Source organism: Haliaeetus leucocephalus, unplaced genomic scaffold (genome assembly GCF_000737465.1).
Source record: "Haliaeetus leucocephalus isolate CR32 unplaced genomic scaffold, Haliaeetus_leucocephalus-4.0 Scaffold886, whole genome shotgun sequence".
Taxonomy (NCBI): domain Eukaryota; kingdom Metazoa; phylum Chordata; class Aves; order Accipitriformes; family Accipitridae; genus Haliaeetus; species Haliaeetus leucocephalus.
Window position 1 is genome coordinate 128152 of NW_010973322.1, and position 17301 is coordinate 145452.

At 48.0% G+C, this 17301-nt stretch overlaps 2 protein-coding genes across 3 annotated transcripts in view; both read left to right on the forward strand.

The window, feature by feature from the left end:
- Window positions 1–31: 31 nt before the first annotated feature.
- On the forward strand, window positions 32–13665 carry HPSE (heparanase). 2 transcript variants are annotated; one of them, XM_010583279.1, is made up of 12 exons: window positions 32–171; window positions 1886–2031; window positions 3422–3547; window positions 3937–4110; window positions 4574–4745; window positions 5369–5416; window positions 7455–7548; window positions 8166–8272; window positions 9226–9340; window positions 11207–11325; window positions 11470–11616; window positions 12334–13665. In XM_010583279.1, the coding sequence occupies exons 1-12, from the start codon at window positions 59–61 to the stop codon at window positions 12491–12493; spliced, it is 1521 nt and encodes a 506-aa protein (XP_010581581.1). In that variant the 5' UTR covers window positions 32–58; the 3' UTR covers window positions 12494–13665. The 2 variants fall into 2 exon arrangements, with proteins under 2 accessions (XP_010581581.1, XP_010581582.1); XM_010583280.1 differs by lacking the exon at window positions 5369–5416.
- Window positions 13666–17231: 3566 nt separating this feature from the next.
- Window positions 17232–17301, forward strand: part of COQ2 (coenzyme Q2 4-hydroxybenzoate polyprenyltransferase) — a 7496-nt gene continuing 7426 nt past the window's right edge. The window contains exon 1 of the mRNA XM_010583285.1: window positions 17232–17277. Within this exon, the coding sequence (XP_010581587.1) occupies window positions 17232–17277 (46 nt within the window). The remainder of the gene's footprint in view (window positions 17278–17301) is intronic.

Genomic DNA, 17301 nt, shown 5'->3' on the forward strand with positions numbered 1-17301 from the left:
GCTGCTGCCGCTGCTTCTGCTGCTACTGCCGCCGCTAGCGGAGGGGCGGCGGGCGGCGATGCTGCGGATGGGCCTGCGGGGCAGCCCCCGCGGGGAGGTGAGCCCCGCTTTCCTCTCCCTCACCCTGGACGCCAGCCTGGCCCGGGACCCGCGCTACGTCGCCTTGCTCAGGTGAGCCGCCCACCTCCCCTTTTAGGCGAAGGGAAAAGGGCCCGGGAGGGGGCGGAAGGGTGCCCCGGAGCGGCGGGGAGAGTTCCCCGGCAGGCAGACAGGTCCGCAGCCGCGGGGAGGGGAGTCCGGGCATCCCGGCGGGGAGCCGGCGAAGGCGCTGCTGCCCGGCGTGCTCCGGGGGGCAGGGCGGGGGAGCGGGCTAGGGGGAACGGAGAGACCCCATCCCTGGAGCTGGGGCCCGGGGAGGCTGCTGGATTCCCTCTGCTTCGGGATTCACCAATTTCATCCCCCCGGGGCAGCAAGGCGGTACCTGCCGTGGGTGCGAGCTGCGCCGTTTCGCTGGTGCTCGGGAGTGAGTGGCAGGGCTGGGTGGATGGAGGGAGGGCGCAGCTCGGGTGGTGCTCCCTGGAAGCAGCACGGGGATAAATCTGGGAGAGGAGCTGCTCTGCGAGCAGAAAAAAAGAAGGAAACTGCCGAGCAGAGGGGTTTCTTGAGGCAGGGCTGGGGGCCGCTAGCCCTGCTGCTCCACGAGGTAAAAATCATCAGAGTCCTCGAGCAGCTTTGCAGACATTTGGCAGAGTGCTGTCAACATAAAGTCAACTAAACGCTGAGGAAGGTCTGTTACCATCAAAGCTGAATCGAGAGATCCTAAAAATGAAGCCTTTTTTCCACCTTGGGTAACACTGAACAACTCTGGGCTGCCAAGTGATGGTGTTCCCTGCCTGTTCTTTCGGCTCTGAACTCTCTCTTGCCTTTTCTTCCCTGCTTTTTCGCTATTTTTGTTGTACTCTGTTCCTTTTGATTCTACCTTTTTTGGAAGCTATCTTAGTTATTTCCTTTTCATCTGTCTGATCCCGTTTTTCAGCCCCATGGTATTTCTCCAGTCCTGATTTCCCTCCTCCCACCACTTTCATCTTTTTCTCCTCACCTTGGTGAGGAGAAAGGTGACACTAGCTTTATTGGAAAGTGCTCAAGTCTCCAACTTCCAGCCCCCACCACACACCTTGGGGTTCAGTCTGGGGCTGGCCCCACCACCACAAGGAGTGGGAAGTACTTGGTGGCCTCTAATCTGCTGTGTGTCACCACTGAGCAGATAGTGCTTCTGCGCCCAGCATCCTCCGATGCCTTGCGGTTTCCCTCGGCAAAGGCCGGATGTCGATGTTGCACATCCTGCACATGGTGTGCGCAAGTTGCAGAGGCAGAGCTTATGTTATTTTATAAACCTGCTTTGCTAAAGCTAACGCTTGTCCCAGCGTGGACTCTTAATCTCACTTGGGTACAAAAGCAATTGCTTTGGCTGTCATTGATGGAAATTGGGGCTGAAGGTGTAAAGTTCCTTCTCACAGCACTGGTATATTAGTTCTGTATGAACAAAACCAAAAAATCTAGGGGAGAAGGGTGCTTAGGACAAAAAAAATACCTGTTTTGAAGTATTGCCTTACTTTGCCCCCAGGATCTGACTCCCTGTCCATGAGAGTGTTCCCTGGGGCACGTCTCCCCCTCGCTGCCTTGCTGTTGCTCTCCTGGCCCACTCGGCTGGCAGCGTCTCTGTTGCATGGTGCAGAAGGCTGGGGCGCAGATCCAGTGAGGGGACAGGAGTGCCCTGAGGCTATTGGGTAGCCCCAGGTCACCTAATGCAGCACATCCCTCTGAGCAATTGCCATAGTCTGCATGAGTGTAACGTTTCTTCTGTTTCTTGACATCCCTTCCTCAGCAATCCCAAACTGCGTGCCCTGGCGACGGCCCTGTCCCCAGGCTTCCTGAGGTTTGGCGGCACCGAGACAGATTTTCTCATCTTTGATCCCAACAAGGATTCAACTTTGGAAGAAAAAATTCTCTGGGAACTTCAGGCCCAGCAAGGTAAAACGGGCATCAATGTGTTAGGCTCAAAACTATCCTGGGTTTAGGAGGTGGCTTTAATGCAGGCTAGGGATGCCACAAGGGCATGGTGGCAGCACTGGGGGTCTTCCACAGAGTCAGCATTGCTCTCCTCCATGGAGAAGAGATCTGTAGACCTTCAGCACAGTGTGTGGGAGGAGCTGTGCCAGCCATGAGAAACGGAGGAAAGGCGCGGGGAACCTCAAGTCCACCCCAGTACCTGCTGGGACTCTCCCTTTGCTGCCTTGTGCTCCTCACAGCAGCCTCAGGAGCTCCCCCTGCTGCCTGGGAGGCAGTCAAGGTCAGCTCAAAAGTTGTGGTTTCTTTATGAAAAATTAAGTAAGAGATGAAAGAAATAATGTGATGAGAACAGAGTGTCTGTTTTCTTTATCTTGGCCAAAGCCAGAGCTAGGCTGGGGGCACAGCCTTGCCCTCCTCTTGCTTCGACGTGGTAAGTGCAAACCCACCAGACCACTGCTAACTGCTTGAGCTTGGTCCTGGTGCGTGAGGTTTCCCACTGCATTAAAGTCCATTTCTTCCTTTAACTCAGCAAAAGCACATAAACCCTTCTAGAGGTGTTTCAGATGAAAAAAATTCCCATCTGTTCCTGTGGTACATAGCACAACGGTGCAATTGTACATCACTGTACAACTGGTGATACTCAGTTTTGAAGTCAAGTGGTACTTTTCCCCCTGTACCACTTTGCTGAGTGGCCTCCTCGTCTCTGGGTAACTGTGACTCTGGCTCATGCCTTCATGTCTCGTTAAGGCTTGTTCCTGGTTTGCATGCGGAGAAAAAACATGAGCTTTGAAGAAAAAGTGTCTTACAACTCCTGCCAGCATTGCTGTTGGAGCCACCTGGGGCAGTCAGAGCTTTTCCCTGCATGAGATGGGCAGCGTGGGGAGCATTGCCCTGTATCTGCCCACAGCAAGGCAGGCCAGGAACCCTGCCGAACCGCTGCATGCTGGGGTGGCTTATCTGCTCCTCGGGTGTTGCAGCCTGTGCTTTGTCAGCTCGCTGGAACGAGGGTTTCCGGATGGTGCTCCAGCTAAAATAGTTTGTTGGGGTGTGACCACCATGATATCAGCCTCCAGAAGCACAGCTCAGTCTTCCCCCACCCCCCCAATCTCCATCACCTTAAATTGGGAAATATACATTATATATATAATATATACATTTATGCATCACGCCAGCCCTCTTTTTCTATGTGGTTAATATTGCAAAAGTAGGGGTGCATTTCACAGAAGTGCATGACAGGCTCTCAGCCTGGCACCAAGCAGTTGTGCTTCCTCCTGAGGGATGCAGCCCTTTGTATGCTGGACCCTGACTGCGAAGACGAGGACTTAATTGCTATCAACCTTCTGCCCTACAGAGGCTTGTGGCTCAAGGCCTGCATTTGCTGCTGTTGAGAAGCTGCTGCTGGCCCAGTGGCCCAGCCAGGAGAAGCTGATTCTTGCAGAGCATAACTGGAAAAAGCACAAAAACACCACCATTACAAGTAAGAGTTTGATGGATTTTTCTGCTAGGATTTATAACCAGGGGGCTGCAGATCCCTGCCCTGTAGTAAAAGGGTCGTAGGCTGTTAGGAGCTGTAACCACTAAAAAAGAAACATTTCACCCACTTAGAAAAATATTCATAGAAATCTTTTTCTACTGTCTACCACCTCATATTTAGTGGTATTCAGCTGCTGCAGGAGTTGGGAGGATATCAACACCTTGCAGGATGGTGTGTAGTAAGGTCTGGACTCTTTTGTCTGGCTGGGAGAGCTTGGCACATCTGCAGCACCAGGCTAAATAAATACAGGCAGTACAGATTGTCGCTTGGCCAGAGCACAACTAGCATGCTGTAACCTTGAGGTAAACATCCTCCCTTTCTGCTCCGTGCAGGAAATACACTGGATATTCTCTACAGCTTTGCAAAATGCTCAGGGTTTCACCTGATCTTTGGGCTCAATGCCTTGCTGCGGAAAGATGGCTTGCAGTGGGACAGCTCGAATGCCCGGGTGCTGCTGGACTACTGTGCCTCGCAGAGGTACAACATCTCCTGGGAACTCGGGAATGGTAAGTGCAAAGCCCGCTTGTGGGCCAGGCCAGTGGTCACCTGGAAAGGTACTTATGGGCTGGTAATTTTGCATGTTTTGGATGATGGCCCCTAAAGGCAAGGTGATGTTTTATTGGAAAGCATTAAGGTCTTAATCTGCAAGGAGGGATTTCACAGAAGGTCCAACAAATGAGCTAATTGAGACGATATTGCCGCTTCTACTGTGGCTCTGAGATGAGGTGAACAATGCCTCACAAGATGCAGGACGTCACCTATGGGGACTGGCTGGGACAGAGTGCTGGAGAGCAGCAGGCTGCATCACCCAGGCTTTCAGGTTCATGCTCGTCGCCTTCAAATATCTCACCCGTACTGTGCCAGATCGTGTGAAGCCATAGGGCACTGCTACTCCCCAAGAGGAATGAGCTGCCCTATTTTGTGCCCCAAAACCAGAGCAGGATGCTGATGCACATGTGTCTTCCCCAGAGCCCAATAGCTTCAGGAAGAAATCTGGCATCTACATTGACGGCTTCCAGCTGGGGCAAGATTTTATTCACTTACGCCAGCTTCTGAGTAACTATACGCTCTACCGGAACGCGAAGCTCTATGGTCCCGATGTCGGGCAGCCCCGAAAGCACACGCAGAGACTGCTGAGAAGGTAGGGGTGTGGGGCCCTGGCAGCACCACCTGGGGTGGACAGGTGTGGATAGCGGTGGCTCGTCTGCACCCAGATGGAGGGGGCATGAGGAGGCATCTGGGCAGAGTTTTAAGGATTCTCTGCTCCAAATCAATAGTAAGGATGTACAAATGGATACATCCAGTCTATTTAAGAACTAATTTCCTGCATTTTTCCTTAAATTAGAAACATGGGATTTTTTTTTTTTCCTTGACTGGGGATGACTGAAATCTTACCTGCATGCAGGACCTCAAGGCTTAAATACTCAGCCAGCTGAAACCAAGATGCTAGAAGTACTTCAGTGATCCATACACCTCTCAACTAAGCACTGTCTCTAGTGCTCTGTTAACAAGGGCTTTTCGCACTAGAAATCTCCACATCTTACACAAGCATTAATTTGTCCTCCCAGCAGCCTGCTGAGGCAGCCAGGCTGCCCAAAGCCCATTTAAGAGCCATCACAAGTGTGGCCCCAAAGCAGTTCACCATCACTACCGAAAGATGGGGGGAGAGGGGAGGGCTGTGCATGGCAGCTCACTCATGGGGACCACAACCCTTCACCGGTACCACTAATCCCCTGCTCTCCACCACATCCCCTCTGGTTGCAGCTTCCTGAAATCGGGAGGGAAGGTGATTGACTCTGTCACGTGGCACCAGTAAGTACTGCTCAGATACCATCGTCACTCTGCTTATCGGCTGTTTTCTTTACAAAACGTCAATTTTAACATCTCAACAGGAAGTAAGGGGTGAAATACCCCTTTCAGCAGTTCCTCGGGTGCCTCTCTGCAAAATCCTCTACTCAGAATAAGAGAGGAATTGAGGGAGCATGTTACAGAAATGCAGAAGGTCTCCAAAGAAGCTACTTGGTGCAGAGACCCAAAAGCAGTGGCAGGGGTTTGTAACGTAGGTATAGTAGTGGGGATTGCAATGTCTGCAAGACCGTCATTTTGCTTGCTAAATATGCGTGCTGAGAAAAACAGAAGTGGGATGGCACAGCAGCTTTATTTCTCAGAAGGGCACGAGGGGATAGGTCTCGGCTCTCGCCCCGCACGAGGAGAGTTTCTGCAGCAGTTGAGCCTTTTTGCATATGCTGTGTTTCAACATGTACCAAAAGCTAGTGAGATCTGAGCAGCAGTCCAGGTTGTCTCAAAGCCCCAAGCTGCAAAACATTGCAAATAAAATGCACTTTCCTATGGGAAGAAGAAGGTGTCATATAAAAGGGAAAGAAGGTACCTCAGACTTACTCAGCAGAGATGCCTCTGCTGAACTTCTGCAAGAGCAGAAGGTTTTTAACCTAAGGTATTAAATAACCCATTGGTGGCTGGGCTTTGAAACGGAGTCAGTACCCCTGACATTGGTGCTCTCCTTGGCATTAGAAAGGCTGAATCTGCTTGAGTGAAAGCTTCGCTCCCTAAAAGCAAATTCAGAGAGTCACAGATGACCCTGCTGGCAAATGCACCCAACTCCTTGTAAAAAACGCAGCAGAAGCCTTATTAGCTGATGTGTTACATGCTGCCTTTTTTCTCTATTTATCTCTGTTCGATAAAAACTAAAAGCCCTGAAGGTCTGGCTGACCCTTACTCATTGAGAAGTGCTAGCAGCTTCTCCTGCTCCCTTATGTTTGCTCTCCAAGTCAATTCAGACTGTGCATGGGTAATTCACCCTCAGATCCCACTCGCAATGCAAACAGCACCAGCACAGTCCCATCTCTTCGCTCCTGTGCTGTGGGTTAGGGATGCAGTTTTAAAGTGCTCAGGCAGGCAGTGGGGTAAGTTGGCCCCAGGGCACCTGCCATGAACTCCACATATTTGAAAGTGATTTCCATGTGAAGGTGGTTTTCCTTCTGGAGTCAAATGCAGCACGGTGACGTGCAGCAGTCAGGTAACAGCAGGAAAAGATGCACAAACTTATATTATATATATGTATACATATATGACTTATCTATGTATTTTGAGCTGCTGGCAAGGCATAAAACATATCCTCTCCCCTTCCTGGGCTGTTCTTGCCCTGTGGCTGCCTTTGCTTTAAATGGACGTGTGTTATTTTCTTTACTAATTTAGGATTATCAGGTTTTAGCTTCCTCTTGTGGCTGGAAGACTTCAGCTACTTCTGTTAGGACTGAGTGATAGCATGATGAAATGGAAAAAACACAGGGATCCCAACTTCGTGTTCTTTGTTCAGACAAACCAGACTTAAAAGCTCTTCTGCTCATGGTGGAGGGCAACCTTTATCCCACAGGGATGCCTCCATCCAATTAACCTCCAGATAGCCGAAATACTCCAACAGCGGGACAGAAGCTAGGATCTGATATTTTTAATATATATAGTTTGATACAGTAAAGCAAGTAATCACATAGGTGTGTCAGACTCCTGAGCAAGAGAAAATTTCCAGAAGCTGTCTCTTATTCAGTGATGTTTTCCTCATTCTAAATGAGTAGATGCAAAAAACCCCTACTACTTCTGTTGATCAGAATTTCCGTGATATCCTGCCTCCATTGAGGTATTTATACCTGATAGTCCCTTAAATACAAACAACATACCTACACATTTGGAAAACAAAAAAAGAAAAAGAACTGGACAGAAAAATAGTGCTGTGGATAAATGTATCAAGCAACTGGGTACTTTTGTTGGTGTTTTGTACCAGTGGTGGTATTTTGGCTTAATTTTGGCTGTGGCATTTTTTTTCCATTTCCAGTTACTATGTGAATGGACGAAGTGCAACAAGGGAGGATTTCTTGAGCCCTGAAGTGCTGGATACCTTTGCCACAGCTGTACGCGAAGTCCTGGAGGTGCCTTGTTCTATTCAATCATTCCCGTGTTCAGTTTCCAGGGGTTTGGCAGAGAATCCGGAATAAAGTACAATTTCTCACTAGCAATAAACAGGGATTCTCAAAGCTTGGGTGCTGCTATCATTGTAAATTAGAAAAGAAAATTAACAATACTAATAATAAATGAGTTCCAATAGTTTGCCATGCAACAAGCATGGTGCCAGATACATCACAAACCTACAACATTCTCATTTATCGATGTAGTCATTACCCAGGGATGTAATTTATGGTCATACCCTCCACCCCAATTTCTTTGTATTTTGAGATCCAGAGAACAGCATAACTTAGAGTATACCACTACTCAGCATGAGAATAGTTACAGGACCTGGCTTTTAGTGGTGTTTGCCTTGTTCTACATGCATAGATGTGATTTTTTGGAGGGGGGGATATAAATCTGCTTCTAGTCCTTTTGATCAAAATTTCTGTGCCATCCCGGCTCAGTTGGTGTTATCCCTTAAATAGAAACGTCATGCATAGGCATTTGGCTAAAGCACAAAACTTTGATTGCCCATTATTTCAGTAGTCAAAAAAACTTAACTGTTGTCTCTTTCTCTTCTTCCCTATGCCACACCGGCCAGATTGTTGGTGGGACCGTGCCCAACAAGAAGGTCTGGCTAGGAGAGACGAGCTCTGCCTATGGAGGGGGAGCTCCCAGGCTGTCCAACACTTACGTTGCTGGCTTTATGTGAGTACCTTGTCACAGGTGTGGGAAAATTACACATTTTACCAGCTGAAGGGAGTTGCATACATGCCCCATGGGAGAGGCAGCTCCCTCAGGCTTCTTGGGGAGCACAGGCAATGGGTGGGTTGAGGACCACAACCTTCCCACCGCTCCCTATGTGCTTCCCCCATGCCTGAGGTTCAGTGTAGGCTCAGGTAATAGCAGATTCCTGTGGGAAATGGGTGATGAGAAGCATGAGAAGGTTGTATTTCTGCCCTCGAATCTGCAATGCTAACTCCGTCCGTTTGTGTGGATGGAAAGTCATTTATGAGATGGGTGTCTTTTTCCAATGTCATCCTTCGACCACCATGAAATAACTAACCAAAGGGAAATTTAGTCATGAAAATAATTTTCCCCAAGGACTCCAGTTGTAGCATTTTGTCAAAATAAAAGAATTCAGGCTTTTCTTAGCACTGTTATCAGTTTGTAGATTCAGGGAGATAAAATTTGCATGGGAATGTGTGGTTCATGTTTTGAAAATTAACAAAAAACATGGTTGCAATGTATTTTTTTCACTCCTATAAGGCACGATGATCCTTTTCATCAGGGCCTGGTGGGTCAGCAACTCAAAGCCTGGTAACAGCAGGCACCCTTGTCACTGGTGTGATGATTTCTCTCAGCCTTCAGGCTCTCGGCCAGTTCAGGAGCATCTGCTGCTGCTCCTGGTTTCCACCACCTGCAAACGGGGAAATGGAGGAACTGCTCCCACCAGCTTGGACCTCCAGAGGTGGTCTGAAATTATTTTTTAAGGTAGTCAGTGCAAGACTCAAATTGAAATTAGTTGTGTGATTTTAAGGAAGTCAGCTTCATGCCCTAATTCTTGCTTTCCTACTTCCTTAGCTGGTTGGAGAGGGGCAACAGTGTACAGTTGAGGTTGGCGATTTCACCTGCATGTTGTTTGCCTCATTTTTTGGCAGGTGGTTGGACAAACTCGGGCTTTCAGCCAGGCAGGGGATTGACGTGGTGATGAGACAGGTTTTCTTCGGGGCAGGGACCTATCACCTAGTGGATGCCAACTTCGAGCCTTTGCCGGTATGTATGCAACCCCACTAACACCATCTGAATGCTGCATGTATTTCTGCACAGGCAACACTGGATGTGGAGATACAAGTCAGCCATTTTAAAAGCGCCTCTTTTTTTTGTAGGATGGTTGCAATTATCCTTGTACCTAAAGTTAGCTCATGTTTCATTATGGGTTCATGTATTATATATGCACAGATACAAGGTATTTAGTGCAACTGCAGGGATGCAGCTAGTCTTCATCACAGCAGAGACTGATTTCTGGGACATGATGCTCTGATTTGTATGCAGGCACTTCTGGAGTTCACAAGGCTTTTCTGGATGGACTGTTTTGGTTTGAGTACTCCTCAGCTGAGTGATGAATAGGTTTTAAACAGAAGTGATACATGGTATTGTAATAAATTATAGCCCAAGTGAAAACCAAACCAACATGAAGTCAAGACTCAAGCATTTCTTAGGTTATGAGCATATTTAGCCTTCAGTAGTGACTGAAGGATAATTAGCTGAAAACACGCATTTAGTATAGTTGGATTTATTAGGAAATAACATTCTCCTGTGATGAAACATCATTATTTGAACTATACATTGTTCTTGCATGTACAGCGTGTTTCTTTGTGCTAGTAGCACTTACCTTGGGGTGAGAGGATAGCTTCTTTCTTTTTAGCTTTACTCTCATTTTTCTGCTTCCATGTTGTGATTTTCACAAGCTCATAGAGACCATCTGAGAGGAAACCCAGCATACAGGGTTTTTCTGTCCTGCCTTTCCAGCTGGTCCCTATGCCAGGAACTGCATTGTCAGGCTTGTTGATTTGGGCTTTTTATTCCCTCATTTAAAATAGATATAATTTGGACTGAAAGGATGTGCTTTGTTCCTCACCTACAGGCAGTACAGATGCCAATCAAGATAATAATGCTTTAGAGGGAGGGAAATCCAAACCCAGGTCCAACAGTTTTAGTTAGCATGGAAATGAAGAAGCACAGCAGTGTCAGAAGACTGCACGTCCTTGCAGAGGGGCTGAGCATGCAGGCTGATAGGAAAAGTCACTTCCCCAGGCTCATGGTGAGTCAGGAGAGAAACGCGACAGTTTTCCTTCTAGGAAAACCTCAAAGACAGACAGACAGATGAGTTGGGAGAAGCTCTCTGAAACCTGTCAGCTGGAGCACATCCTTCCCTGGGGCTGCACTCAGAGAAGTGATACTGTACAATGCAGCCTGCCTGCAGCCTCCTCGTCCCAAAACACATCTGCACAGACCACGTGCTCTCTTTGGTACGGGCATGGACTTCACAGAGGAAAAGTAGCTGTCAAGATGTAAGAAAAAGCAGACCTGGAAAAATGAGTCTGCACTGGGCATAACCTTGCTCTCAGGCATTGTCGTGGGGTGTAAGAGGGTTTACTCATGACTGGCATTCAGAAATTAATCTTGAGACCTGTTCAAAAGCACAATGCTAGTGAAAGGCATAAAAGTTGTCACGGGCTTCTTCCCAGCATTGCGCCTGTGGATTGGGCACAGGCTTTCCTGCAGGAAGGGCAACTCATCCCCTGCGCATTCAGCCCTGAGGTGCTCTGTACCCTGCAGAAGGGCTTTCCAAAATGCAGTCTCTCCCCCACAGAAAGAGCTCTGAGATTTGCATGTGAGGGGGAAAATGACTCTAAGGTACCTTGCAAACACAGTGGCTCTGCAGCCTGGAGGCAGGGTTTTCTCTTTAGCGATGCTGTTTGTGGGAACTTAAATAGATAGGGTGAAAAACTTGGTAAAGCAAAAAATTATGGGAGGGAAAAAACCCTGAAATTACTGACAAAATGAACGTTATGTTAAACACCGTGTGGAGTACCTGGCGTGTATACAAGTGCTTACGCATGGTTTTGTGCCTCCCAGGACTACTGGCTCTCGCTGCTCTATAAGAAGCTGGTGGGTACCAAGGTGCTGCAGGTCAGCCTGGCAGGAGCCGACGAGAGGAAGCTCCGTGTCTACCTCCACTGCACAAACACCCTCCAGTAAGGCTCCAGAAAGGGCAAAATATCCCAGAAACTGAGCCCGTGGCCACCCCCAGGCCAACAAAAGCAATCTGGGACACACGTTGTTTCTGTGAAACCTGTTTCTCTCCTGATCCCAACCATCATCTTCTCTTGCCTTGGCAGCCCAAAGTACAGAGAAGGGGACGTGACTCTGTTTGCCTTAAACCTCTACAACATTACCCAACATTTGCAGCTACCAAATTACTTACTGAGTAAGCACGTGGATCAGTACCTCTTACTGCCTCATGGGAAAGAGAATATACTTTCCAGGTAAGCATGCAATTCCTACTGTCTCTGTAGAAAGGATTGTGAGTAGGGTTAGATAGCCTCTACAACCTCACCTTGTTCAATTTGCAAGGCAAGGGGGAAGAGGTTACCATTCAGTCATCTGGGGGTTTTTTCAGAAAGGTCTGATTTCTGTTAAATCGGGTCTCCTAAAATCTAAAGCTGAAAGCTTGCTAAGGTACAAGGACACTTGTCTGATGTTAATTGGGAAGCTTTTTCCTAGCAGGCTTCAGGGCTCTGGATCAGCTACTAAAGTCCTTTTTCTTTTGCACAAGCACAGCTATATTGCTTTCTCAAGTGCTGGCTCCTGATCTACAGCAATGTGTTCAGGCTTTGTACGGTTTCTTTCATTGTTACCGCTAATGCATTAGCATGGGAAGGATCTGCTCTGTGGGCGTAGAAGGTATCTTAATATTTGCAGGAGGAAAACCAATCAAAATTGGTACTTTTCAAAGCCTCTTCTGCTGTTAACCTCACTAAAAGAGTAAGAAATGTACTTTTCAACTTGGTTGTGCCGGTACTCTAAAGGAGTCCTTGCAGAGGGAGTGCAGCAGATGGTCTCTGTGTGTGCACGCACAAACCCTGAAGGGAAGTTTAGTTTGGCTTTGGGCTGAGTTTATGTTTACACTCAGGTCCAGAGCTGTTTGTGCTTGATGGCAAACAGAGCACAGCTGCTCAAACAGTCTCTCTGTCCCTCTCCAGGTCTATTGAGCTGAATGGCCATGTGCTTCGGATGGTGGATAACAAAATGCTGCCAGAGCTTACCGAAAAACCCCTTGGTCCTGGCAGTGTACTTGGCCTTCCAGCCTTCTCTTACAGCTTTTATGTTATCAGAAATGCCAAAGCTATTGCTTGCATTTAAGTGGTTAATACACGTGCACAGGATAAATGTAAAGCACTTGGCTAGTAGGAAATTTAATGCTAGAAATTCACGTTTCTACCACAAGTTTTAATTCTGGCAAGGGATGCAAATGTGGCAGCACTGGTACAACCTGTGGGCTGGGGAAGACATGAGATCCTGCTGGGTAATTTGTACATGACAGATGCTTGTTAAGTTCCTGGGAGAATTATCCAGGTAGGGCAAACCCAGGCAGGGGCTGGTTTTGGTCTCGGTCCAGCCTGGGTTGCTGCGCTCGAGCACAAGGCAGCTCTGTGCGTGGCATAGAGAAAGGCATCAGCTTCTCATGCTGCACTTGTGGTTCTGCCAGCTGGGAGCTGCAAACTCCTCTCTCCCTCTCATTTCTGCAAGCGTAGCTCTTAAAGCAGTTCCTTCAAAAGCTTGCCTTCAGAGAGGATGAGCAGGGCGTTTTATTTTAGCTGTACAGCTGTGATTTTACTGCATCGTGCAGGGAAGCCTGAGGAGGGGTTGTGGTTGCTGAGGGCACTTCGGGGTGGAAAGCGGGGACCCACAAAGCAAAGTGAGGTCGGGGTGCCTGCAGGGGAAAACACCTTGCCGAGAACCCAGGTCCTCCATGGGATTTGGGGCAGCGCCGCACATTTTTCCCAAGCTAGGAGAGTTCAGTCGCAAGATGGAGCTGCAGCCACGTGCTTTCCAAAGGCAAGTTTTTGCCGCAGGAAATGCAGGCTGTTCCTGCAGGGTGGTCTGCCTCTGCCCTCACACATTTCATCCCCAGGAGGGAAGGAGAGGAGGCCACCAGCACCGTGTCAGTGGGCTGCACGGTTAGGGCTCACGACTCCTCAACCTTCACCACCCTGCAGGTGGTTCAGCTGGAAAGGACTTCCCTGAACCTATAGCTGCAGGTGGAGCTCTGCTTTACACTCCCTAACTCGCTCAGGTCCCTCCCGTCCTCCAGGAAACGGGAGAGTAAAGAGACTGAGCAAACCACCCACCCCTCGACCACCAGAAGGACATCAGGGGCCTTAGAGCACCCTGGGGACAAACCTGCCAGGCCAGGCTGACATCCCTCCCGCTGGGGAAACAGCCATTTTGGCCAGAAATCTGTGTTGGTGGTGGCTTTTCTCCCTGGCCGTGTCGTCCCTGCGCGGGTCCTGCTGCATGCAGTTCGGTCTGCCGCTGGCACGCAGGCTGCCAGTCTGCAGCGTAGCAAAATGCCTCAGAGAATACCTGTGGTCTCCCACACATGTTTATTTGCATCGCCTTATGATATTTTGAGCACAGTAGGGGAATACGTCACCACCACACCACTCTATTTCCCTTTTTAAGCTTTAAAAGGATGCTACCAGCTACATGGGGTTTCAACATGGGGGGGGGGACGGGGACGAAGACTTTAAAAAACAGATGTACTTTTGAAGCTGTGATGGAAAACTGCACAATAAAAAGCTTATATTTAAGTTCAGTGTGTCAAGGAAGTGTTTGCATCCACAGCGCAGAGCATAAAATGGAGTGGAAAGTCTTACATACAGTCAACATATAGTTAATAATATATAAGTTACAACTAAGACATGAAAGTTATTGTTTGGCTGGTAGCTTCTTTTTAGAACTTTTCTAACAGTTTTGTTTATTCCAATGCTTGTGACTTTTGTATTTGAAGATTTTAATTAAAGTGATTTATACCAGCTTTTGGCAATCTTCCTTTTTTTTTTTTTTAAGACTCCTACATTTCTTTTGGTCATATATCATCTGCGCTTTTTACGATTTTCAACAAGAGTACCCAAGTAAATAAAAATTAAAGAAATCATAGCCAGGTTGGTGTGTTTCAACTGTAGTTGATGACCAGTTCAGAAGCCCTCCACCCCACTGACTCAGACACAATACGTGGGCTGATGATTGGCATGCAGGAACTACTAGGAGGGGTACAGGGATGTCTGGATGTGCAAATGACAGTTGCAAGAGTGCAAATGACAGTTGCTCTGGCTTCACCTCCCAGCCACGTCTCCTTCTCTGAGCACAAGGCCTGGTTCTTCATATGGTGGGGTGGCGAGAGGTGTGATTTACAGCTCACATACCTGCTTTCAACTTAAAAAACTCTACACACATGCAGATGACTTCTCTTTACAAAGTGTATATTAAGCTGATAGCTACTGTTAGGTCTGTACAAGGAAAGCAGGAGGGAGAGCAGCGTAGGAAACGAGATACTAGATCCCAGTACGCCAAGACAGGTACAGTCAGAACCAGAGGTGAACATTGCCCTTGCAGGACCCATCTGCACCAGCAACTCCTGCCCCATAGGCACCTTATCTCTAGGACTTTTTGTGCTCTGTGAATGTTGTAAACCTTGGCATCTCCACCTTAAATGTCAATATATATGCACATACACACACACTTATCTGAGACCAGGAACAACGATTCTCTCTCGCACAAGTTCCAGTTTACTTTTGCATTTTTGATTCTGGAGCTTGGATTACTCACCTTGGATTTACTGTAAATCAGTTCCTGGAAGGTGGAGTAAGTTGTGTCATGAGACCTTTGTACAGGGGATCATTTAATGTATGCAAAAATACAGAAACTGATAATCTCCTTAGAATCAGGGCAATTTGACCATCAACTTAGATTTGAGTCAAACAAGACAGTGGGGCCTTAACAGCTTTTGGTGATTTTTCAAAGTCTGAAATGTGCTATGCCCTAGATTTTTTTCAGAGAGGGTCCAGGCCACCTTATAACGAATATAAATCTAGTGACAGTAAGTTTGCTTTTCTGCTTTACTTTCATGAGCTCCTTAAAAATTGTCTGCAGGAAGTCCAGAGTTTGCTCACCACATCACACATTAAAAAAAAAAAAAACCCCCGCCCACAGCGTCTGCACAGGAGCACCCACTCGGTGAAAATCAGAGTATTGGAGTTCCTACAGACACAGCAGGCAGAAAGCCTGTGGGTGCGTATTGCCGGGACTTGTTTGCTGCCCTCCAAGATGCACTGGTCAAACACACCTTAGGCACTGGTCCGTACCTGAATAAAGCCCATGATGACTGACCTTGTCACCATGAAACAGAGCCAAGGTCACATTAGTTACACTCCATCAGAGTTGAGTAACTGTTTCTTTTATGGTCCTGTGCAAATCCTTTTACTGCCATCGAGTACTGCTCATTAAAACAGCGAATGGGAAGATGCGAAAGTCACTTCTCTATCGCATTGGTTTTTTACTTCCTCCTGGTAGTTAACATTTAGGGAAATTAAAGTTCAAAATGGTTTCCCTTGGTTTTTGTCAGTGTGTCAGTCGTTCAAGCTGAAGGAAGTGTGGAATGAAACAGGGACACTGAATTCTCCAAGGAATCTTTCAGCAGCACATCTGCGGACATTTTATCACTGAAACCATACCATGCAAGACAAAGTTTTTATGGCTCTGTGCAAAGCTCCCCTCCCTCCCCAGTTTATGCAATAATTCACGTAAGATGGTGGGAGAACTGAGTGAATAAAGACAGAGATCCAAAAGCCATACATGAAATCATAAATTTTTATTAACTCAAGTCTGGAAAGGTTTGGGAGATGAGACATATGCTGATGCATGAACACGTATGTCTTGATGATTGTTATAAACGCTCGTGACAAATTGGAGGAGCCAATTTGTATTGAATAAAAAAAATCGAATTTATTAGCAAGCGATAAGAGAGCAAAACAGCGCTGGCCGGCCGGGGAGGCATTGCTCCGCCACAGGCCCGCAACTTTATGTTACCGTTACATTCCTTATATACATTTCATGTACCCCCTTTCTTGTAAGTCTCCGCCTTGTCCTGCTTCTTCTTTCCTCATTTGTGCAGGTCTGTTACTATGTAGATTTGGTAAATTTTCTCAAGGATGAGTATCCTTTGATGTACAATGTCTTTTGATGTGGAGAAATACAGTCTTTGTTAATTGCAGCTGTTGTCCTTCCTCTCCTTATCTAGTAAGTTATAGCCATTGCTTTCCTTCCCCTTATCTAGTAAGTTATAGCCATTGCTTTCCTCCCCCCTTATCTAGTAAGTTATAGCCATTGCTTTCCTCCTGTGACCCGTGACCTTCACGCATCACTTAAGCAAGTTTTTGTTATTTACACAAGGCATATGTTAACTCTCAATATGTCTCTTCACCCTTCTCGATTTCATGAACAAAGTTAACCCATTCATTACAATGATGATATGTTTGATGACATACAGTCACCTATGGGATTTCAGCAAATAGCATGGAAGATTTTGAAGATATTTAGTAGTAAAAACAGAACACATGATTTTAGCGAGGCGCTGAGGTAAAGTAACTAAAGATTACAAAATTTATTCAATTTGTGCGTCCTGTTGCTTCGCCACTGGTCCCCCTCGGGTGTTCTGTCAGTATTCACTGCTCGAAGCCGACGGCAGGCGAAGCTCCAGCCTCCCTCACACCCCGTGCCTTGGCTACGCTCCTCAGTGTCCGTGCCAGGACCACGGCAGGCCGATTCTTCCCGATACCTGCCGGGCCCCGCGGCCTACGGGGTCACGGCTGCTTCAGCGCCGCCAGGGCGGACTCTGCCCGGCCTGAGCAGCAGTGTCGATTCCCGGGAGTGAGGCCCCAGGCAGCAGGCTCCAAGCCTGGCGGAGCGGCGGCCGCGGCCCCGGCCCCGGCCCCGGCCCACCTCAGACCCGGCCCCGGCTCCCTCGGACAGGTAAGACGAGGGCGCTGCGCACGCGTGGCGCCGCGTGACACCACCGCGCCGGAAGCGCGGCGGCAAGATGGCGGCGCTCCTGGCGCTGCTCAGCCGGGGCGCCCCCAGCCTCCGTGTGGCCCGCCTGCCCTTCGCCG